At 38.6% G+C, this 23,853-nt stretch overlaps 1 protein-coding gene across 3 annotated transcripts; it reads right to left on the reverse strand.

Moving 5' to 3' along the window:
* Window positions 1–1,583: 1,583 nt before the first annotated feature.
* Window positions 1,584–17,819, reverse strand: stat6 (signal transducer and activator of transcription 6, interleukin-4 induced). Of its 3 annotated transcripts, XM_079171926.1 has the most exons (19): window positions 17,262–17,819; window positions 13,562–13,708; window positions 13,232–13,373; window positions 11,279–11,359; window positions 10,795–10,978; window positions 9,485–9,585; window positions 9,005–9,153; window positions 8,611–8,727; window positions 8,321–8,488; window positions 7,115–7,202; window positions 6,911–7,033; window positions 6,591–6,683; window positions 5,355–5,558; window positions 5,178–5,272; window positions 4,959–5,092; window positions 4,020–4,169; window positions 3,881–3,941; window positions 3,718–3,777; window positions 1,584–3,371 (listed from the first exon to the last, which is right to left on the reverse strand). In XM_079171926.1, exons 2-19 carry the CDS (start codon window positions 13,693–13,695, stop codon window positions 3,314–3,316), a joined length of 2,142 nt encoding a protein of 713 aa, XP_079028052.1. In that variant the 5' UTR covers window positions 13,696–13,708; window positions 17,262–17,819; the 3' UTR covers window positions 1,584–3,313. The 3 variants fall into 3 exon arrangements, with proteins under 3 accessions (XP_079028052.1, XP_079028053.1, XP_079028054.1); XM_079171927.1 differs by lacking the exon at window positions 11,279–11,359; XM_079171928.1 differs by lacking the exons at window positions 10,795–10,978; window positions 17,262–17,819 and having other exon boundaries at window positions 13,562–13,694.
* Window positions 17,820–23,853: the final 6,034 nt, after the last annotated feature.

The following is a 23,853-nucleotide window of genomic DNA, read 5'->3' on the forward strand; positions in this document are numbered from 1 at the left end:
AATTCATTCAGTTTAGAGATGGTGTCTCATATAGTGAAGCACCCACACATTCATATTTATATCAAAATAAACACAAAACACAAAACTATCTGGTCTTTTCTGAGCTCAGTCTTCATTGAAACTACAAACACTTGAATTGGTATATTTGCCACCAAAACTGTTACCCATTGCTGTGGGGAATCTGCAGGTTTGTATCACATTTAGACAACTTATACAGTATGTGTGTTGGGTTACATTTTAAATGACTTTTCTGACATGAGCTTCGCTTTTAGAGCAGCGCTTATCACAGATTTATGTACAGGTGTGTGATAGTTGGTTTGCTTTTAGATTTGCGTGTCTGCCATGGAAAAACAAAGCAAACCTGACAAGCTGTCATGAGGAACAAGCGTTTTCTAGTTGAATTGTGCTGTTTGACACGACTGAAGGGTCTTTGTAACATCAACTCGAGGTTAGAAATGAAAGTGCATGAGGTGTGGTGGCTTGTTGCTGGTGTTGGCAAACACCTGGTGCCTTCTCTTTTCTGCTGAGCAAGCCCGTCTGATATTTGGGAGAAGAGAGAAGGTCACCGTGAGGTTTAGTGTGTTTGTACAGGGTGATAAATGTACACCTTTATTTTTCATACAATCTACACAAGAGAGGATGAACTTTGAAGTTCTACATTAGCCTGCTGTCCCCTCTCTCTTCCATCCCTCCTTCATTCACCCTACCTCCTCCCTTTGTTTACGAGGCAGCCATTGTGTTCTGCTCTAAAGAGGGGACATCTAAAGCTGCTGGGATGGAGGGAAGGGGACGGGGCACTGAGATAAGTTAGCATTTCGACAAATTTTACTAGAGCAGTTATTGAACCAGACATGTAAACTGATTCTCTTTCTGCTTCCTCTACATAACCTTTTTTTCAGTGTGATTTCCCTGGCAGTGGTTGAGTAGAATTTACATTTTAGTGACATGTTGAAATTAGAGTTTGTGTTCTAATGGAAAAGCTTTGTGATGTACAGTGTAAAGTTTTCTTTTTTTTAAAAATCATTTTATGATTGTTGAAACTGGATGGATAGGAAATATAATATGCTAGTTATGCAATGTCTCCTCTTTGGCTGATGGATTATGGAAGTGATGCCAATTATGCTTTCCACCAATATGCTTTCATTCAATGAACAGCCTTCATGGTACAAGACATACCTTCCCGATCACAATGCCATTGATTTATTATTTTTATATGTCAAAAAAATCAGAAAATTCTTATGTTTCCAATCATTTCTTTGTCTCTTTTCTTTAAGACTGACTGTAGAAAAACATGTGATTTAAATAGATGGTGTTAAACAGGATAGGTACATTTGCATCCGTCAAAAAAGCCACGACACCTCTGAGAACTAAACCCAGTAACTATTTACATAAACATTTGCGAATCAGATGGGGTTATTTCTGTGACAGCACAGGGGCAGTGAAAGTTGCAATCTAATCTAGAGCCGCTTGTAGGACATATTCCTCTAGCTGCAAATATTGCCACAAACAGTTGTGATATCAGTCAAGGTCGGCTTAAGGAAGATAACTCACTTCTTGTAAATAAATTCACAAAAATATTTTTGATATTTTGAAAAAAAAAAGATTTTATTTGTCACCACAGTTTAAAGATATATGATTGTAGTAGTAGCCTCAGGGTGCAACATACAATATACATACAAGTGCAACAACTTATCCCAATATATGTATGCATGCACAACACTGACAGTGATGGTAGGTACCAAAGCTTCTCATGAAACCAAAAGTTGTTTAATGAGGAAGATTCATTTTGATATACATGCAGCTGTGGATACAAGCTGCTAAAATCTGAGCAAAATTAGATTTAGAGCTCCCACAAAGTAAAGATACAGCATCTCCTGCAAGGACGATATTGTTCTTGACCCTGTAATGCTTCCTATTGACTGCAACGCTAATTACTCTACTCTACATCCCTTCCATGTTTCTTTCTCAAACACCCACATTTCTTTTCAAATTGCACATTAGCATGTCATGTGAGACTCCATACATAAATAAAATAACATAAAATTTGAGAATTTACATAGGAATAAAAGTATGGAAATATACCGTTGATCATTTAGGCTACTTTCTCTATATTTAAGAGTTGTATCACTGGAGACAGATACCGATCATTTGTTTGCATTGGGGCAATTAGTTGGACTTGATGGATGCTTAAGAGAAAAGAGCAACAAGCGAATGAAAGCATTAAAAATGTTAACATACAACAGAAAATACACATAATTGAGTCTAGTAGCCTAATAATCTTGAAGATTTTCAATCACATAAAAGTGACAATATATCGCCGAATGAGGTAACACAATAGTGATTGAGCCTATGGCCCACTGACGAAAGTATTGCAATATTCATGTATTTGCAGCATTAGGAACTGGGTGTCTGTGGCAACATTCCTCAAAAACGTGCTGTATTAAGTTACTGCTATTGCAAACCGAACATTTCTACTGCTGTGGCTTCACATTAAAAGCATTTAACTCGCGAAAAACAAGTTGACTGTTATTATGAAGCAGTAATAGGAAATAAAATGTGTTTTTCAGTGAGCTGACCGCTATCATTCATCAAAAATGCATCTGCAAAACAAGAAGATTTAATTTCTCACCACCATCATCATCACCTGGTCATCTTCTATATTGTAAGAGTCCATCACTATGGTATACTTTCACAGTCAATAGTGACCAAAAAGCTTATTGTTCCTTTCATATTCCTAATCCCCACTATGTACAAAAGGCTCATGAACATTGACTGAGTTATGAAGTCTTTACCATGCATACTGTGAGTTACTGTGAGATTGAGTGTATAATATACTATAGCTGAGGCTTAGCATCATAAGGAAGGGTTATATACAATAGGGAAAAACTACTCAGATATGCTTTCCTCTTCATGCAAAACGCGCAACAAGCACAGAGGACAACATGACCTCAAAAATAATCTCCGGTGGCTGACTGTCCACTGAGTGGAGAACAACATCAACAAACCTACCACCCGGTGAGACAGTTTCTTTTTAAAGAGGCGCACAACAAGGATGACAGCACTTTTAGTTTGTTCTCAGTTTGACTTTGTCCTTAAAATGATTTCCTATTTGACATAGCAGGTCAACCAGAAAAATCACATTTCTTTTTACACAAAAGTCGATGAATCTGCAGATGGATGATGAAAGTGAAGGAAGAAAGTCTGTGCAAGCAATGGTGCTCCTTTCATATGAAGGTAAGAGAGACGATTTGGGCTCTGGTCTCTATCAGATGTCTGCTTTGCACTCCGAAACCAACTTTGATGGGAAATCTTCCTACTGATTCAGACTCTCGAGGATTTTGTCAATATCTAGATCCATAGCCTCTGAAGAACTAGAAGACAGACACATACACATAATGACCTCTGTGTAAAAACAACATTTACTTTTAATACAATTTAAACAATTGTACAATTTTATACAATTGGTATACTTTCATAGATGGTACATTTCTATTCAAACAATTTGAGTGCATCTTACATTTCGGGCCTCATTTCTGTCTAAAAAATGGTCTAAAAGGTGACAATCAAATATAAATGTGCCGACATAAACACACAATGTTGCCAGTGGTAGAGAATTGGTCGCTAGCTGGTAAAGGACAGCACCAGGGAATATGAATGACAGTGAGTTGGTGGTATGAGAGAAAGTGAAAGAGAGAATTATGGAGATGTAACACTTACGTGGTGAAGCCACCAACACTGTGAGGGCTTTCAGGGAGGGGTATGTCTGAGCTAGCTTCCCTGCAGACACACACACAAACACACAAACATGACATGTTCCTTTAAAATGATTGTACTTTACGTGCATCAAAAGACATTGTTTATTTGTAAAATAGTCCCTTACGTGCCGACTTTGGTTTGGAGAGACACAGGGATATAGCCACCCGTGTGTAACGCTTGAGGCTCTGTATCAAACAATAGCAGTGTTAGTTGTCCATTTTCACTTGAGCTTCAGACTATAAATCTGACATGAAGACAATTACCTGTGAAGAATTTTCTGAAAACGTCATGTTTTGGAAATTCAGGATACAGGTATGTTATGTGGTTTATGTCCCGGATGCGGTCTCCAAGGCTACGGATCTCAAGATCTCTCTTGGTGAAGGGCTGGATGTTCTGGATTTTCTGTCCTCCATCTAGTAGGGAAAACAAGTTTGATGTGTCAGTGCATATGTGTGTGTGTGTGTGTGTGTGTGTGTATGTGAGCGAGCGATAGAGAGAGAGAGAGAGAGAGAGAGAGAGAGAGAGAGAGAGAGAGATAGGTGAGAGTGTCAGTGGCATAATGTGACTCTCCTAATCGTTGAAATTATTACTTTAGTAGCTTCAATAAAACACTCAACCAGCACAACCATGTCAGTTCACTGCATATACACAAACATGCATGTAGGTTGTGTTGTTAACTAAGATGTCACGGCAATAATCATAAGAAGCAACGTGCAGGCATGGCTTTAGTCATAATCCCAGCTACAGTTTGTCTTAATCTGCCTTGGCAGCAGTTGGAGAGAGATCTTGTTTAACTTGCTCTGTAAATTGTCTATCTTGCTGCAATATGCAGCAAATTACAGCGAAGCAGCCACAGCCAGCGGCGGTGAACTTTATTAAACTATATCTTATTACAGCTCAGCCTTTCTCTGTGGATCAGAGGGAATTCAAAACGTATTGCAAAGGAGCGCAAAAATATTTCAGAAAAAAAATCCCATTGTGACCTTTTAGAGGCTAAATAGACATTGATATATATTACAAGCGGTCAACCTACCAACCACCCTACCCCACAAAATGGGGTATCAAGTCAAGTCCTGAAATACCTTCACATAAAAATAACAAATGTAAAAGATAGATGCATGATTGCCCTGGTCACCATATCGACACTGAATTTACTGCGTGCACCTTAGCTTCATCACAGTTAAAACCACACCAACACTTACTCTCGGAAGCGTCCACATATGCAATTGTGATGCCTCCGATCTCAGAGTCACTAAAGCGAAGCAAGAATGTCCCGTTGGGCCTGTCTTTGAGAATCAGGTGTAGATGCTGCTTCCCAATGAAACCAAATATCAGCCTAGTGGAACAAAACTTGTCATTATTAACAGACTGTAGCAGGTTGGTAACATTTAATATTGAAATAGCATAGGGAGTCCCCTCACCCTGCGCTCCAGTACTCCCTCAGGTGCCTCTTGGTCAGCTCCATCACTCCCTCAAACCACTGCCAGAAGGTGAAGGGTCGACCCGGGAGCACCTCCTGTAAGATTGAAACGGCACTTTGAGACTTGACTGAATGATAGCCTGTGTGTGTCTGCCAGAGGACATACGCCTGTGTGTACCTTATTAAACTGGGCCCAGGTAACCATAATGTTGCTGAAGTCGTCGTTAAAGTCAGGCTTATCGAATATCTTCTGGGCCAAGAAGTGCTGGTTGTAGCTGTCCAGATTGTGGAGTGTCGAGACCTCGGAGGTGAATTTACTGTTGAGAGTGCTGTACATCATCCTCCATGGCACGCGCTCCGACACCATGAATGGCACTCTGTCCTGATGACATCAACAAAGAGGCTGGCATGATGAGAGCACTGATATGCATTTACAATGATGTCAGAGCCAGAGTGAAAGAAACAAATAAAGGCATTTCAAAAATCAATGTATTTACTATAGATCACATCAAACGTTTTGCAGTCAACATTAAGATTGACAAAGCAAAGAGAGCAACAAACAGTTAGCCCTTCAAGACCCAAAGAGCTTGAGTGCCCATTAATGTAAGTCTGTGGCTCACTTCCAACTCAACGTCGCAAACTGATAAAGCTGCAAACAATATTCTGTCTGATGAATGAACCAGAGGATATTTGTTAGTACTGATGAAGTGTTGTAAATGCGGAATAGGTTTTGTGCAAACTTAAGTCACCAGTAGAGGATGATATTTTATATTGGTGTTAGGGACGTTGTCATGGTCTTGGGTTTTGTTTTGTTTATTTCCTGTTTTATTTTGAAGTTCCCTGCCTCTAGTGTCCAGTGTTTGGTTTTACTTTCTTTCTTTGTCTTTTTTCTGCTTATTTTACACCAAACCTGTGTGTCACACTGTGTTGATTGTTTAATGTTATGCACTATCCACCATGTCAAATTCCTTGTATGTGCAACATACTCTGGCAACTAAACTTGTTCAGATTCTGCTTCAGATTCATTAGTTGATTATTTACATGTCTATTTAGTCTGTTGTGATTCATTGTGTCCTTGTCAGGTCGTCTGCCTTTGTTTACTGAATGGCTACATTTCTGAGGTTGTCACTCATATTCCTCGTTGGATTTCCTTTTTTTCAAATTCAAATTCAAATTAATATCTAAACAATTGCAGAATTGATCCAAAGATCAACTGATGACGTTAGAGCGTAGACACCAAACATTAACGCTGTACGTAGACCACATTTACATTGCAATCTATTCCTCATGAGTTCTCTGTGAAGTTGCAGTGTTCACAATAGCGCAGACAGACAAACTGCATTGGTGATAGCAGAGACTTAAATGTGAAGGGACATGAAAGCAATAGCAGAGAAATTAATAATCTGACACTTACTGGTTCAGAAAAAGCACAGTCCCATATGATGGTGGCCAACGCGTTGTGGTCCTGACTACCATGAACGATGACGACCAACGGCAGTGAGATCATCTATAGTAATGACATCATTTTTAAGTTGTATGACCACGTAGTTGTAAGCCCCAGCGTATCGCTGCTGTTGCCATTTAACAAAGCTTGTGTGCTGATGAATGGTATGCAAGAACATTGAACGAAACTGTGTTCAATGTGATAAAGGAGAAAAAAACAATACCCTTTCTTTACACAACAGGATACAACAGTCAGTTTAAGAACAGGCAGAACAATGGACAGGGCCAAACCTGTATCCTGTAGGGAGTGTCACAGCCTGTGATGGTGATCTCCGTCGAGAACAGGAGAGCAAATTTTTCTTCTGTCACAGACTCTGATCCCTTTCTGTCTGCTCTCTTGATCTTCTTGATGGACTGTTAGACCAAAATACATTTCAATTAGTTGAGATTTAACATGAATCTAATCTAGGCTAAGAAATCTAGAGCGGTACATACCATATTCCTGAAGGTGGCACATGTGCTTTTGCTGGATGTGTTGTGTTCTAGGATGGCTGTATTGTTGATCAGTTCCCCGACATTATCACTGCCGGTTACAAAAAGTTTCAATATCAATTCTTCTCTTGTATAAGTATACAGTAAGTACCTTAATTGCTCCCATTCTGAAGTGTTATTTGACAATTTTGGCTTATCAGACACTAAACAACAACCAAGATGGTCATTCTTGATGTACTGTATCATAAATTCACTAATAGATTTTTTAGGGAATCAATTTAGGGAACGGAAACAAAACCTCCTGATTTAAGAGCCAGTGTGTATGATTTTGGGGGCATCTAGCGGTGTGGTTTCAGATTGCAACCAACTGAATACCCCGACGCTCACGTAGAAAAAAGAAAGGCTCTCTCTACAGCCAGTGTTTGTTTGTACGTTCTGGGCTACTTTTGAAATATGGAGGTGCAAACCGCAAAAAATTAAGGGTTCATTCTAAGATATTGAAAACACAATTATTCTTAGTTTCAGGTGATTATACACTTATAAAACATAGTCATATCATATTGCATTTCTGCCAATAGATCCTCCACACTGCTACACACATCATTTAAAAAAAAAAAAACTACTTTAACATGTTATATAACACTTTGTACAACTAAAACCATCCATGATCCTTTATTAAATAGGAAACTTCTTAGTTTGCGGAACATTAAAAAAAATACCACTGAATTCAATCATAGGATAAATTAAGAGGTAGAAATTCCCCATAGTCCTGGCTAATGGTGTAATTAACAATGACCAAATCAAATGTATATCTTAAAGCTTTGTGATGACCAATCTACTAGGTGGCCCTGTGTCCTCTTTGCTGGCTCTTTGTCTAACGCTAGCTGGTCGTCTTCAGCTTCACGATCCACACCTGGGTCGGTGTGGTTTAGGGTTTAAAAGCTCACAACTTTAACATGGAGCTCTCTCTTCCTTGGCTGACATTGTTGCTTTTTGACCCATGCTTACATCACTGAATACTGACTTTCCATGTTTGCTCTGTTATCTTTGGTTAATTGTTGCTGTAGCCTTTGAGCCTGGAGAGATAAGAGATACTCCAGGTGGAAAAAGTACTGAATACCATGAAAACCAATAAGCGATGTGCACTAATTGCTCTCCTCTTCCCTGACCGTGTGCAGTCCTCCATGTTGTGCTGTGTCGATGACTCACCCAGATACACTGGCCAGGTTCCTGGCCTGAAGTTCATTGATGATTTGCGCCTTCAGCACCACAGGCTTCCCAGGAGCAACTTTTTCCCCCAGCAGATATCGCACTGTTGTGGAGAACTTTGACTGAGTCTTAATGACCTGAGGGGGCTGCCTGTCCACCACAAGAGAGCTGAAGGAAACATCAGTTACACGAGTGAGGAAAAAATCTTCCAGCTTTAAAAGATGCATGAAAGTAAGAAATAGAAATAAGAAGAATATAAATATATAAAAGAAAACAATGTGCTGTGCTACCTTTGAATCAGAACCTGCAGAAGTTTCCCCAGCCTTTCCTGGAGCTCTGGCATCGGTTTCCCCATCAGCATCAACTCCTGTCTCAGCTTTCCGTTTACACCAAGCAACTGCTCACACCTAACAGAGAACATATACAAAGACAGTGAGGGAGCAAGAAAGAAAAAAAAGCCAGTACAATAGGCCTCTGTAATAACTATCGTTTTATACATTAAGATGTTTTTACCAAAGAATACAACTTAATTATTTTATCTACAATCAAACAAATACTTTTAGACTAGTTGCCGAATTCCTTCCTGCCTCATAGCCATGGACTCCCACAGAAAGCTGATCAACAGCAATACAATACGGAGGCAGTCAATACAAAAGGTAATAAGTGGAGGGGTGTGCACCTCACCGGGTCTGTAGAAGGTTGAGGCTTTCGTCAAATGGATGTCCGATGGTGGCCTTGTGCTGTTCCCACCTCCACTCCTTCAGCCTGCTGATCAGTCGGGTCTGACATTGGTCCAGACAATCAACACACTCCTTCAGCAGCTGGAAACGCTTCTACAACAACCAACAGCCAAACATGTTACACTGACACACACAGATGCATGTCAATCATGCACACAAATATAGAAATACTACACACCTCCATACATTCCAAAGACCTCAGGATTTAAAAACCTGAAAAGATTTCTTGTTTAATAATAATAGATACAGAAAAGCTGCACATTCTTATACTAGAGTGGTTGGAATCTACACGTATTTACCATTTCCATTTCATTGTTGACTGAAAATCTACAGTGTTTCAGAAATCTATGTAAAAAAAGAACTAATATCCCCCTATGGTCCCAGTAATGTTGGTAGACGCTGCTGAAGCCTTTGCCAAGCTCACCTTGGCCATTGTTTTCACATTGTACTCCAGCTGCTGGATGTGATTCTGGAGTTTCTGAATTTCTGACTGTGTCTGATCAAGTCCGTTCTGTGGAATTGACCCTGTTCAAACAATACATAACATCAAATGTTGAGTCCAAACGAACAGAAATGAACAAGCAGACAAACAAATTGTGAGTGACAACTATTGTTAGCGCCTGACAAGGAAAGAATAATTACCATTGTTCTGACAAGAAAGCGTAACTAAAAGTGAATCATCCATTTGACAGGATGGGTGTTATTTTACATTGGGGAACAATGACGGAAAAAAATGAAAACCTCTTAAGACATCAGATAAAACAGGTTAACATGTGAGCATGTCAGTCACACAGGCCAGGCCTGACAAGGCCAGACAGAAAAGAAAATGACAAGAAAGCTTGGCCATATACAGCTGATATGGATAATACTTTTTTAGTAGTTTTAGTCAGGACACAGACTGGAATGCAAAGACAGATGTTCTAGTGGGAGCAAGGGATTTCCAACTGAGCAGAGTTACGCAAAAAGGCAATGAACTCACACGAAGGGTAGAGGAGTAGAAGAAAGAAAGAAGCACCAAAAAAGGCAGTGGTAGTAGTGGTAGCACTGGTAGCGGCATTTAACCCCACTGATCACTCAGTTTTATTCTGCCATCTAAAAGTTTGATGGAATCTCACATTAATGTGAATTTATGCAAACTTGAACAAACTATCTGCAAAACAGAAAATGAGCTGAGCTCCTCCATTCTTGGCCCACCAAGACAATCCATTCAGAGGAGTAATGTCAGGTCTCATTCCTACACCAGTGACTCACAGCTGTATCTGTTAATTGATGTCAACACCATTTTTCATCCTGAAACTTTACACAACTGACTTTCTGACATTTAAAGCCGGATGTCACTGAATTTCCTGCATTCAGTGACATTCAGAAGTCTAAAATCAGAAGTCAATGAGTAAGACTTATTAAGGCTGCAACTAACAATTATTTTCCCTATAGATTAATCTGCTGAATGTTGTCTCGATTCATCAATAAATAAATAATAAATGTAAACTGCACTACAAAGTTTGCGAGAGAGCTCATAAAAGGAAACTAAATTAAACTGAAAATATATGAAACATTAAGTAAACTTGAAAAAGATAAACTAAAATAACCTATTTCTGCAATTTCAGTTACTATGGGTAATGTACATGAGACTTGAGACTAATAGCGCCTGCTACAATGTGGCTGTTCATAATATTTTAGATATGTGAACGTGAAGCAGGGCGTTCCTGAAGAGAATATCTGTGTTCAGTCTACCTTGTAAACCCTCATAGTTCTGCCTCTCCCAGTTGAGCTCTTCTTGCAGCTGGTGCATCTTTTGTCGGATGTCCTGGACCTCTATCACCTTCAGGACCAGGTGGTCTACATCCGGCGTGTTGGGGAACAAGGACTCTCTATTCGGGTACTGTTGGAACTGTGGGGGGTTGGGCATCTGAGCGGGCTAAAAACATGGAACAGCACTTAATACACTTACAGTATTGGTGCTTCTTCTTCTTCTGATCTGAGCGGATCTCAGATATAACACGGATAGTGGATAACACATATGCCACAAAGGAGATATTTCAAACTGGTGTCTGTTAACACAGCATACTTTAAATAAGTAATTTACTTTCTCAGGCAAGTTTCAACTCTGATGAAATGTTTCCCTTAAAAATGTCTCCAAATCTGGAAGTATACCATTTGAATTAAAAAAAACAGTGTTATAGCACTTTGTAAGACTGTATTTGTTAACAGACCTTACCGTGTTGAGCAGAACCATCTCCTTTGTGAGCATGTCCCTGACCATCACTGCAAATTGTAGAGGCTCTTGCTGAAACATGTCCTGTGAATCAAGAACATAACTTATCACATTTTTAAAACAGTTTATAATGTCACTGTGTAGCAACTAGTATGCAGTGTTTTTTTCAAACCTCCTGTCTCCGAGAGCCCCCTTAGGAAGGGGCTGGGGAGGGGGCGACAAATCACTTCTGAGAACAAATTAAATGATATTTTATGATATTTCAAAAACCTACGTGACGAAGAAATTCTGATAAAATGGACCATGTAACCTATTTTAATCACTCAAAAACATACATATATACAAAGTACTACAAGATACTACAAGTACTACCACAATTTCACCTATTTTTCGCCAGGAGAAGTTGAGCTATGTTCTCCGTTACCGATCCCAGGCGCGACCTACGGCACTTTCACAGACAAAGCGTATATCAAAGAGCACGAGGACTCCACACTGAATCCAACAATATCTTCCAAATTCTTCTCCTTCAAACCATTAAAAAGTTACAATTATTCTCCCCCAGATATCAACTCAGTCCAACAACATGAAAATTGAAACGCTTCGCACCTTGAGATGGTTTTCTGGAAGAAAATCGCCCCCCAAAAAAAATTAATCCTTTTCAGCCATGCAGCAGGTCTGTCTCCTCCGTTCTGTGAAAAAAAACTGAGTCTCTACGAACATGGAATAAGGAATGGGTAGTCTCTTTCAGTTTTGGCCAATGGGTTTGACCCTTGGGGGCGCGCCATGGTTCATGATTTTTTTATTGGCTTAAATTCTGTCAATCAACTCAAAGAACGCATCATTACACTCCTCACTCTCTTCCGCGTTCAACGCTATGTCACATGCGCAAATCGGCCAAACAGAAGGCTCTGTAAGGTTCACATGGAAGTCTGTGAAACTGGAACTCAGACGAGGATGAGCCCTGTTTTACAGGTTATTATAGGGCCCAGGCTCTCAAAATGATGCCGAACTGCTAACACTATTAGTGATAAAAGAAATGAAATATATAGTTATATGGTATATAAAAGTACAATAAAACAGCTATAAGTGCTGCTTCCAAAATCAGAATTGACATTGGCTGACCTCAGCTGACCTCAGCTGACCTGTACACAGGCCTTGATTTCTCAGGCATACTTCACTCTATTGAGCCAATTCCTTTTTTACAGACCCCTAACCTGTTGTACTATGACTTGTGAGGGTTAATTTGGGTGTATCTCCATCATTTCAAATCGAGAAAATTAATAAAAGTGCATTTTTTTCAGGCGAACCTGAACATTTTCAATTTGAGCTGTGTGTGATCTTCATCCAGCATTTACCAGTAAACATATACACTGATATGTAACAAATCTCACAAGTGTTAGTGTTACAATTCCATTGAAATTATTCAAATAGACCTTGTAGTTAGAGAGAAAAGCCCCTTTGAGTATGGGTATGACATTTTCGAGCAGAAGCCTCAAAATAGGGCTAGAGTTCAAGAGGTGGCAATACATTTCTTCTGGCAACAAAAATAGGTAAAGATTGCTATATTGGTTATTCTGGATTCCTTAGAGACATTCACTTTTTTCTTTGGTATCTTGTGATCAGTGGAATGTATGTAGGCTTTTATTTTTCATTAGGAAACACCTGTAGTTCACCTCTCGCCCTCTCTGGAGCTCCACAGACGCTTTTCATTACCCATTAGAAACACAATGTTTTCTTGCATATGAAAAACATCATCTTCCTGTCTTTGGTTTCAGCGGTTTCAGTCCTTTTCCTGCTGCGACCACTAGCAGCTACTTAGAATTACAATGGCTTGAAGTTACTGCATTTAACTACATTTGAACTCAACTGCGAGCTGCAGGAAGAGTGACACTGGCTTATTGAAATCAGCGATCCAGGGTGGAACTTAAATCCTATTCTCGAACACAGTTCCCCTACCATGTTCTTGCTGATCTGCATCAGCTTCATCCTGTCCACCACGTTGTTCTGCTGAGCAACCAATTGCAGCATGCTGATTGTCTGGTCCAACCGATCTTGAGCTAGGCTCGTCTGCTCCACATTTTCCGGCACAAAGATGTCCCTGTGAGCACACACATACACACACACACATACATACTTGCCCATGCATATAAAGTATCTGGGTGTAAACATACACATGCATTGATCCATACGCTGCATATATACAAGCAAGTTGGTGTAACTGTTTGTGTGCACATGCATGTGTATGTCTATGTAAAATATATGTGTGCACATGTGTTTGTGTCATACCATCTTTGGCTCTCAATCCACTCAGCTAAAAAGTGTCTGATTTCAATGGGGAAGGTGGATGGGGGATAGAGGTTGATGATAGTGTCATCAGGCAGGCGATGTAACATCTGGGATATCTGTGTCCACTGAGCCATGATCAGAGAAGCACTGCACAGGTAAAAGGAGTAAAAGAACATTATGTCAGTTATGTCACTGGATTCTTAATTTGCAGTTAAAACAAATCCACTCTTTTTGAGCAAACACCACACTGGCAGTTAAGATTAAGGCAGGTGTTATTCTATATTTGTATATATATATATTTTAGTATCAACAAATCCAATTAAAAGACCAAAACATACAACACAACAAATAAGTCATAACTTCCATACCCTCAGGGCCAAGCATATTCGTTCCTCGTGCAGATGTAAATCTTCAAAAAACATGGCTGACAAATAAAATCGTAATAATCTGACTCTATTGCCAGCAGCAGGGTCAGTCCAAACTCATACTGTTTTTCAGTGGAGGTCCCAAAGGTCCGAAAAATACCAAGAACAAGTCGAGAATTTCCATTTGATGGATTGATGTCTTGCGTTTAAATAATTCTCCATAGCTTCAAGCTGCAACAAGCTGATACAGAATATATTTGATTCTGCCAGACGGTGTTGAATACGGTGATTTTAACAACCTTAAAGCTGCTTACAGGGGAAATTAAGATAAGATAAGATAAGATAATCCTTTATTAGTCCCGCAGTGGACTAATTAGTGGAATTAAAGGAAACTAACTAAAAAGGCGAACCTTTCTCAAATGTTAGCTTTTTACTTCTGTTAAAAAATATCTTTAATCAAAGCACTATGCCTATGAAAGGGGAGAAGAGAGCTAATTAGATAAACAAGTAAATCCATATAGTAAGACACGATATGGCATGCAATTTTTTTTACAGCTGTTTCATCACACTGACTGAACAAGTGTGAATCAAGCAATTCCTGTCAAGCAATCCAATTGTAAGGCTGTCCCTTAACATTCCCACTGTTTATCTGTCATACATAATAAATGACCAACCAACTTATAGAATAACAGCTATTTGTCTCTGAATAGCTGTTATTTGGTCAGAGACACATCAAGAATGGACCAGTATAGTAAATGATTATTCTTAGTTGGTTAGTTATTTAGTTAGTGAGTTAGTTAGTCATGTCTCTACAATAAATATGAAGCTAGAGCCGGGAAAGGGTTAGCTTAGCATCAAGACTGGAAGCAGTGGGAAACATCTTGGCTTTGTGCACAGGTAATACAATCTGCCTAGCAGCAACTCTAAAGTTCACACATTAAAATGCTATATCACTTTTGTTTAATCCATGAACAAAACGCTATACTGCAAATTCATCATTCAAACTATTTTCAATTTAATATGCATAAATGAGCTGAACATTTTCAAATTGTACCCAGTATTATAGACAAAGATTGAATTTCTACAGATAATATCAACAAGTTGTTCTTTTTCCAAAAGAAAGTCAGAAATGAAGATTTTAGTCTCTCTGAGATTACAGAGACTAAACTGCATCTGTTGATATGAAATGAAAATCTGTCCAACAAACATATCGTCCAATACAACTTGGAAACAGAAAGCTAAGTTTACACTGGCTGTGTGGAGTCAGCCTCGCTGAGAGGCTTCAACAGTAAACAAAGTACTACAAACAAAGTAAGATGAAAAATTGTAAACGCCTGGAGTGTAGACCTGTAACAGATATTTTGTGCTGGCAAGACATATGCAGGACCACAATGCAACTGGTGAGCAAAACATTCTTGAGGAATATAAATTGCATCTAGTTACTGGTATCCAGATGTGGCACGAGGAAGACTGCCCGTCCCTGCTGCAGTAAAATGAGCTCCTAAAAGGACTCTGGTGCTGGAAACTCTACCGCTTTTATCCGCAGCGACTGCATAAATAATCAAAACAATTCAAGTTAATCGTAGTTGCTTTAATTATTACCTCTTTATTATCAAACAATTACCCCACTGTAACCATGTTATTACCGAGATGTAATGTACTGTTCTCCAGACTGTTTGTATTATTGTATAATATTATATCTACCAGAGTATGGAAAACCATACAAACGGTTGGTGTAGTTGATGTCACTGCTTAATGGAGTCAAACCAATCACTGTTCAATTTCCACTGGCATTCACAGAAATCACTGTGGCGCAATTTGACTATTGTCGTGGGATGATTTTGAATACTTAATTTGACAAAATACCACGATATGACAACAGTAACAAAGAATACAAAATTAATCTTACAGTCAAACCTTTTCTAATACCTTCACTTCTACCAGCTTACCCTCACACTATCTATCACATTATACAGCAAAGAAAGTAACCTCTCATTGCCGACAGTCATTGAAATACAGCTGCAACTAATGATATTTTCATGACCGACTTGTCAATTAATAATTTCTATAAAATATCGGAAAATAGAAAAAAAGACGCATATCAGATCAAAGGGGGAAAAAAGAAAAAATGGTTTCAGTGTAATCAGATAAATAATTAATGTCATCAATTATTCAATTTATTGCTGAAGCAATTCATCGATTAATCAATTAGTCAGTCACCAGAAAATGTTGACAATCAATGAATTGTTCAAATAATTTTTGAGTGACAACGTCTATGGTTCAATAGGTCCAGTTTCTCAAATGAGGGGAGTTGCTGCTTTTCTTTGTCTTATAGAACAGTGAAAAAACAGTGAATATATTTGGTTTGGGAACTGTTGGTTCAACAAAACAAGCAAATTGAAGACGTCACATTGGGCTGCTGTAATTAATAATGAGCATTATTCACTAGATGTTATATGAAGATCAAATACTGTGGTGTGATATGAGGTGTATTTCTAACAACATTAATATCTAATCAATTTCAATGTGAATGCCACAAAAACAGAATCAAGCTGTTTTCTAGTAATGGTAAACAATGAACCACAGAGCGTGGAGGGTGGGACTGAATTGGTAAACATTGTTGCTGCCTTGATCCTTACAAAATGTTGCATTCTGTGAAATACAAGACAGTGATTAGAGGACTGTGTTGTACACTACAGACTTCTCAGTCAGAACCACCTGCTACTAGAACAGTCTTCCTAATTTTTTAAGAGGTCACTAATAACTTACCTTTAAAAATAAACTAAGAAATGGCGTACGGCAACCACAATCATGAGTAATCATACTACCTTACCTCTGGCACTCTCATTGGTTTTCATATCTGCTACGTTTGAAATGTCTATTTGTATTTTGTTGTATTGTATCATTATTGTGTTTTATTCTGCTGCACAGTGTTGTACATACGTGCTTGCTGTAGCATTGTGTTGATGATATCAGGCCACACATTTGTAACAACCTGCCCAAGGACCACAGACGGTAAATTTGCTCTCCAGCTAACTCTGAAATGTTGATTCATGTGCAATATATCCCTAAATAAATACAAAAGTAAGTAAAGAGTGCAACTTAAGCCTCTTTTTAACAGGTGAAAGTCAATCACTTATGTGGGTTTGCATAACTGCTAAAGGATAATAGGCTGTATTTCAGGCCGACATACATCCTGCAACAGTTGTTTTTATGTAACTAAAACATGACAGAGACCCAGACTACCTCATATATTACACACCGTTCTCTCAACTGACAATGCGTCCTCAGCATTTAACAAAACCATATATGTACAGTAAAAAAACAACACTTACCTTCAGTTAAATATAGATTTCAAACATTGAATATGCTCTGGTGTCTTCTGTAGCCTATCACAAGTACTCCGCCAGTCCGAATAAACTACTGAGCATTTCCTGTCTCAATCCCACACTTTAAATATGACGTGTGTCCCTTAAAAGCTGGGTCGTTACTGTCGTTTTAATGTTTTGACCGAGAAGAAATCAACTGAGAGTAACGAGCGGTTCAGCACGGACAACTTTTCAGCAGCGGAAAAAATAGGTTTGGTCTACTTCCCTGTTACACACGATGTGCCAGTAGCGGTGCCGCGCGCTTTATTTCCTGCCTTCAAGATCCCACATGCCGAAGGTACGAGGTCCAGACGTGCGGGGCGGCCGTTTGGTAGGATTAATATGACGATAGAGACCGTGCACGGATGGGTGCTCGTGCGCAACACCTTCAATATGTTTTGCCTCAAAAAGTCCACATTGTCTGGTTTAGCCTACTTTCGGTTTTGTTATAGCGCTTAAAGCATGCACTCTGCGGCTATCGTCTCAGGACAGTAGATAATAACAATAATAATAATAATAATATATAGGCTAACGATAAACAGGGAAGCACATAGGCATTTAAGAGCCACCTTTAGAAACTACAACCGATTCTAGTGGGCTTGGTAAACTTCCACAGAACGAGACGTAGGCGGAGTAATGTTGAGTCATTTTACTACATGCTGTAACTTCCAGTAAGACTACTGAGACACATGATACCATATCTGCTAATGGCAGTGCCTTCAAGTCGGACATCTTCCCAACGGCAACCATTACCGGACAATCACGAGGCCTATCCTAATTAATGGCACTCAGGAAATTACCTTTCTGTGACCTCATATGTGTTATGTTACAGTGTGTTGACAGTTAGGATAGAATGGGTCTATACGGAAATATATGGACATTAGAAACATTCATGATCAAGTGTATTCCATTGCTTGAATTACAATATATTTCAATTTGAGAGCACGTGTCAGCATATGCAGGAATAACTAAAACTATTACAGATATATAACATATATGGGGACATATAAATTCAGCATGTCACTTCATATACATTTTCAATATACATGTTTGTTATATACTGCAGGCCCATACTGTATTAATACAATTATAATATAAAGTGTCAATATGAAAAATAAAAAACCTAGGAGTAATAATCTAGTGTAGGTTGTTTATTATATGAACATAGTTTGGTATAAAGGAAACATTTCCCAAGTGTAAATGTGTCATATTTCCTTTTCTCACAAACTGGCTTCCTGACAGATTTCTCAATACACAGAATGTATAGACCAGCACACATACGTGTAGAAGGAAACTAGGAAGCAGATTACTTAGCAAATAATGCTGAACTTGAGAATAAAATACAGATTGCCCTACACTACAGACTATTAGAATGCATTCAATCATAAACAAGTCAGTAAGAGAAATGTGGCAGAATACATAGGGGGAAAATAAAAAAGAAGAGGTTTCACTTTAGCTTACAACAGGCTACAGGAATCAGTGGAATGAGCAAAAAGCTATTTTGCCTGTGATTTTAAAAAAAGTCATTAGAGGCTGAGGCTTGGGCATTGTGGGCAAATACCAAGGAGTACATGGAGGCCAAATGTGAGTGTGGAGATTGAGAGGAAGTGAGACACATCCTCAAACCGTGCTACAATTACTCACTTCAAATTGAGCAAGCTGTTCAGAGACCTGTGAGCAACTGTTTTTACTCTGCACACTTTACTCAATCTGGAAATAGGGAGTGAAATGAAAAAGAAAACTGATGTAATATCTGCACAGACTAGTGTTGGATTAGGCTTTTTAAAAATATAAATAACTGTTAAGAGGATCGTGTATCAAACAGTAGAGGGCAGCAATGTGCCAGTACAGCGTATAGTCTGCCGAAACCAGAGAAGAAGAACGACCTTCTGTGACGCACTTCCTAAAGTTCCGTGAGGTCGTTTGAGGTGTATATTTTTTTCTCCTTCCTACATGTTCACAGTTACTCTCCCTGTGTTAAGTTTAACGCTATAGTACTCTCTATTCACACTGTAACGTCCAGCATTAGCGGTAGCCGCTGTTGCGTTAAATCCTCCCTAAAGGTTGTTTATAGTTCATAAGGCAACCCATCTGAACTTTTATTCAGTGACATTTTTGTAGTAATAGATTAGTTCTACCATTAAAATTGGAATTTCACACAGCTCACACTTTTCTTTACAGATTTTCGGGATTAATGGGAGATAAACGAGATTGCGTTCTTGTTTAAAAAAAAGACTTATCAATATGTAATGCATACATGTTCCTTGAAAGCCTAGTGCTAAATTGTGTATAACGATTCAAAGGATCTGTATTCCCTCATGAAAGTCATTGCCAACTATTATAAAATGGTGTCTTTGCTGCAAAATATTATCAGTTAAAAGCGGAGGAGTGAAATGTTAGATATCCTTGCATTATAACCAAAAATAAATAAATTATCAGCAGATTTAATTACCACCAAAATCCATCTGTTTTCATTAAATTGATGGTGGAACAAAATGAAACACCCCGATAGAAATTAGAATATTTCCGTCCCCAATGATTACACTAGAATGCTTCATCTTTTGAGGAGGAATGTGTTTCTTATAAAAAAATAAAAAGACATCCTTACTTCGATAGTTCTTGTACTCCCTTCCCTGTACATTAAGAGCAAAACAAGAAATATATAGATAAAGCTTGTATGCTAGGGTTCAACACCAAACAGAACAAAGATGAACACTGCTTTTCAAATAGCAGTTGAAGTTGTTAAAACAATTCAGAGAATTGGGCAAACCTTTTAATTCAAAAGCCCAACCTTTACTTTATGTTTAAAGTAAAGAAACTGGTCTTTTTAAACCTGGCTCGACATAGCAGTCTTTTACATTATGAAAGTCCTCCATAAAGAGTTATGGAGGACGAGTTGGTCGATGAAGGCCAAACAAACAAACACAAAAACATAGTCGCTCTTAGAGTCTGCTGCATTGCAGACAACTCAGAACTCAGAACTCAGAACTCAGAACTTTCCATCCACCCACCCATCAAAACAAATAGGCAGCCGTGTCAGCCAAGGAAGAGGCAGCAGAGAAAAGGGACACGATCCTTGGTCAGATGTGGGTTTATTTAGCCATCACCACATCAGGCTCAGCTGGGGCTCATTAGCTGCTGATCAACATCCTGAAAGACAGAAGACAGCAACCAGGACACAGACCCCTAGTGGAAGGGAGGGGTCGTCACACAACATCAAAATAATGTAATCTGTTTACTTTCCTCTAGATTTGGATTACCTCAGTCACAAATATGCAAATAAAGACAAAAGAAAAGAAACATGCAGATTTTTTGCCATTATTTTGTCTGTAATCCACAAAAGGGGAACAATATCACAGTACAGTGCAATTTCTGCCTTCCAGCTGTAAGAATGCTGTCATCAGTCAAAGACTGGATCATTAGTGTTATCAGATTTTAATTTGGAGCAGCAGCAGTACCCATATCAAGTAGATTATGTACATTCGGGTTGTACCGAATGTTCATTTTTTACATTCAAAGCTTCTATTGTAGTTTTTGAATGAAGCTTCAAATATGTGTTGTCATATTTTATGATGTCACCACTTTAAAAAAGGGGAAAAATATGATTTCTTGTTATTGTCGTTACATAAATATATGTGTATATACTGTTAGATTGCTGCTTTTGTGTTTTGGATCACAGTGAAAATGTTGTTTTTTAACGGCTTAATGACAAAAAATATGGATTGAAGCTGAATATTTTGTTATACATTTTGGATCTATTCTTTTTCAATACATCTTCTCTTACAAAGAGGACTGAGCAGCGTGTCGTGTAAACTTACCAACTTTTCTTGCATTATGTTTGCTGGAGCAGAAATTTGAAATGTTTGCTCATTTCCTTTGAACCATCTTTTCCCGCTGGGACGCCTCTCTGCAAAAAAAAGAAATAATGTAGATTAACTGGAAAGTGCGCAATTCATCCTGCTTTGTGATGACTTGCGCTGTGTTGTGAGGTTGTTCTCCCGCCTCCCTTGCTGATCTGCTGGGACTTGCGTCCAGAAGTGTAGTAATGTTCGACATTTATATATATTGTTCCTTTTTTAAATGTATTTTACAATTATTATCCTGCTAGTAATCTCCATTTTTACAAAATGTATCCATCTGATTACGGTTTATTTTTTGTGTAACTGAACCCTTTTTTGCATCCTAATTACATATCGCTGTTCCATGAAATCCGAGCACTAAGTGAACACGGCAAGCGTACGGGTGGATGGGCAGGAGGCCAACAAATACTGACAACCCACTTCATTATCGCATTGCTGTGCCAGCTTTAATTACGCATATTGTAGATATTGTAGATATATTACTTTTTTGGACTATACTATGACTATTTCATGAATTTTTTAAACACATATATTATGACTTTTTCAATACTTTTTCAATACTTTTTCAATACTTTTTTCAACATAATTTTTGTGACATACTATATAGCTTTTTTCAGACTTTTTTGACTTTTTACGCCATACCATACCATACTATGTCATGACGCTTTTCGACATACTATACTATGACTTTTACGACTTTTTCGAGATAATATACTATGACTTTTTCAGGAAATCTTTTGACAAGCGATACTATGACTTTTTTCAACATACAATCCTAGGATTTTTTTTGCCATACTATACTATGACACATTTTATGTATACATTTTTTGTGTTGTGTTTATCATGTTGTTTATTCCGTCCACACACCATCTATTGCATGTCTGTCCGGGAGAGAGATCTCTCATCAGCTGCTCTTCCTGAGGTTTCTTTTTCCCGGTTAAAGATGTTTTTTGTGGTTAACTTTGTCCTTATCTGCTTAGCTGCAAGGGTCCAAGTACGGACGGTGTCTTATGCTGGAAAGATTGTAAGCCACCTGTGACAAATGAATGATTTGTTATATTGGCTGATGTTATGTGAATATAATTGATTTGACTTCACAAGGAACAGACATTAATGTAACTTCTTTTTCCAAGTAGATCCGCTGTGTCTAATGTGTTTCAGTTCATTTGTAGATATGTTATGCCTGTGAAAATGTGTGTTTTATAACATGTATACAACATTTCACACCCTGTTTCATTGCACTTGTTCATTTAAGTTGTTCATTTATGTTATTTACACATAACTTTGGCTAAATCCGTACATTTTAATGAATTTTACAACAACATTCATTCCACAAAAAGTCATCTAATCGGTTGGGGTCTAATATGAATGGATTCATGGCACAATCATGTAATACCTATGGTTTAATATTTTCTTGGACTGGCCACATGAGGGAGGTATAGACCTGCATTGAATCTGCTTCATCTGCAATGAGTTGAATAGTCTGTTTGGAATTAGGTGCCATCATGGCAAGATCACACAAGATCTTCTGCAGACTACCCAACATGAAGGAAATGACCAAAACATGAAGAGTTTCATGTTAACTCCTTCATCTGATTCTATAAATATCAGACTATGCTGCCATTCTCACAGTGACCCTTCTGTCATATATACCTATTTACTATTTATTTATTCAGTGATCACATTTTAGTCATGTGAGAGGGGGCAGGCCAAGATATTTTACCGGGACATTCCGTCTGTCAAACCCAATTTCCTCAGAGTTTTGATTGACCTGTCCAACACAGAAACAATGCAGCTGCAAAGATTTGACCGTTTCCTTTCAAACAACTTGAGCAGTTTCCATTGTGCCATTCTTTCCTCACTCGATCCAGGTTTCAGATTAGTTTTTCCGTCTGTCTTGGAGCTGCAGACTTCATCTGATGGTTGTGATTTATTTTTTTCGTGTTCTCTCATTAGGTCTTGTGAGTCTGTACAAAACTGCCAAATGTTGCAGAGCTGATGGACTTGGTCTCAATTACCATGAAGATTAAACTCTTTAGTATTCAGGCCAATGTTTGTGATGAAACAGCCAATATCTCATGTTAAATGACATCGATCACAGTCTCTAAAAGCAGTCTGCAGTGGTAGTGTTCCCTCTGAAACAATATGCAGTACCACCTCTGTCAAAGGCGAGAGTTCAACAATATTATTCAAAACCTTTCACTTAAAACTTTAAAGCTTTTTAGCTTTCTGCTGGTTGCAGGTTTGGTGTTGAAACTAATTCTTCAGATCATTTTTTGTGTTACTATTGTTTGCTGCATTATCACTCATTGTGCAGGTCCGCCATCATTTTTTGGGGTCCTCTTAGGTAAAGGGCCCTTGCTGCAACTTTTCAACATCTGGAACCAATACAGCTGTGCGGGCTATCTGTGGGACCAGGGGGCTCGGAGGTTGTAGGCTGGGTTGGGGGGGGGCGAGGGGTTGGGCTAGTTGCTGCTATGGCCCTGGGGGTCCATGTGTCCCTGACTTCAAAATAGACTTGATTGCTAACAGCTGGCAGTCCTAACTCACCCAGTGTCAGAGCTCTCCTCTGATGTCAACCTTGTCAGTATCAAGGCCCGGACAATGTAAGACCAGCAGCACGGCAAAGGTAGAGAAGAGGACTGTCTGTGTCAAATGAGATTCAGAGAATGACCTTTTTTTATGAAGGTTGTTACCAT

This window comes from Pholis gunnellus (genome assembly GCF_910591455.1).
Source record: "Pholis gunnellus genome assembly, chromosome: 2".
Taxonomy (NCBI): domain Eukaryota; kingdom Metazoa; phylum Chordata; class Actinopteri; order Perciformes; family Pholidae; genus Pholis; species Pholis gunnellus.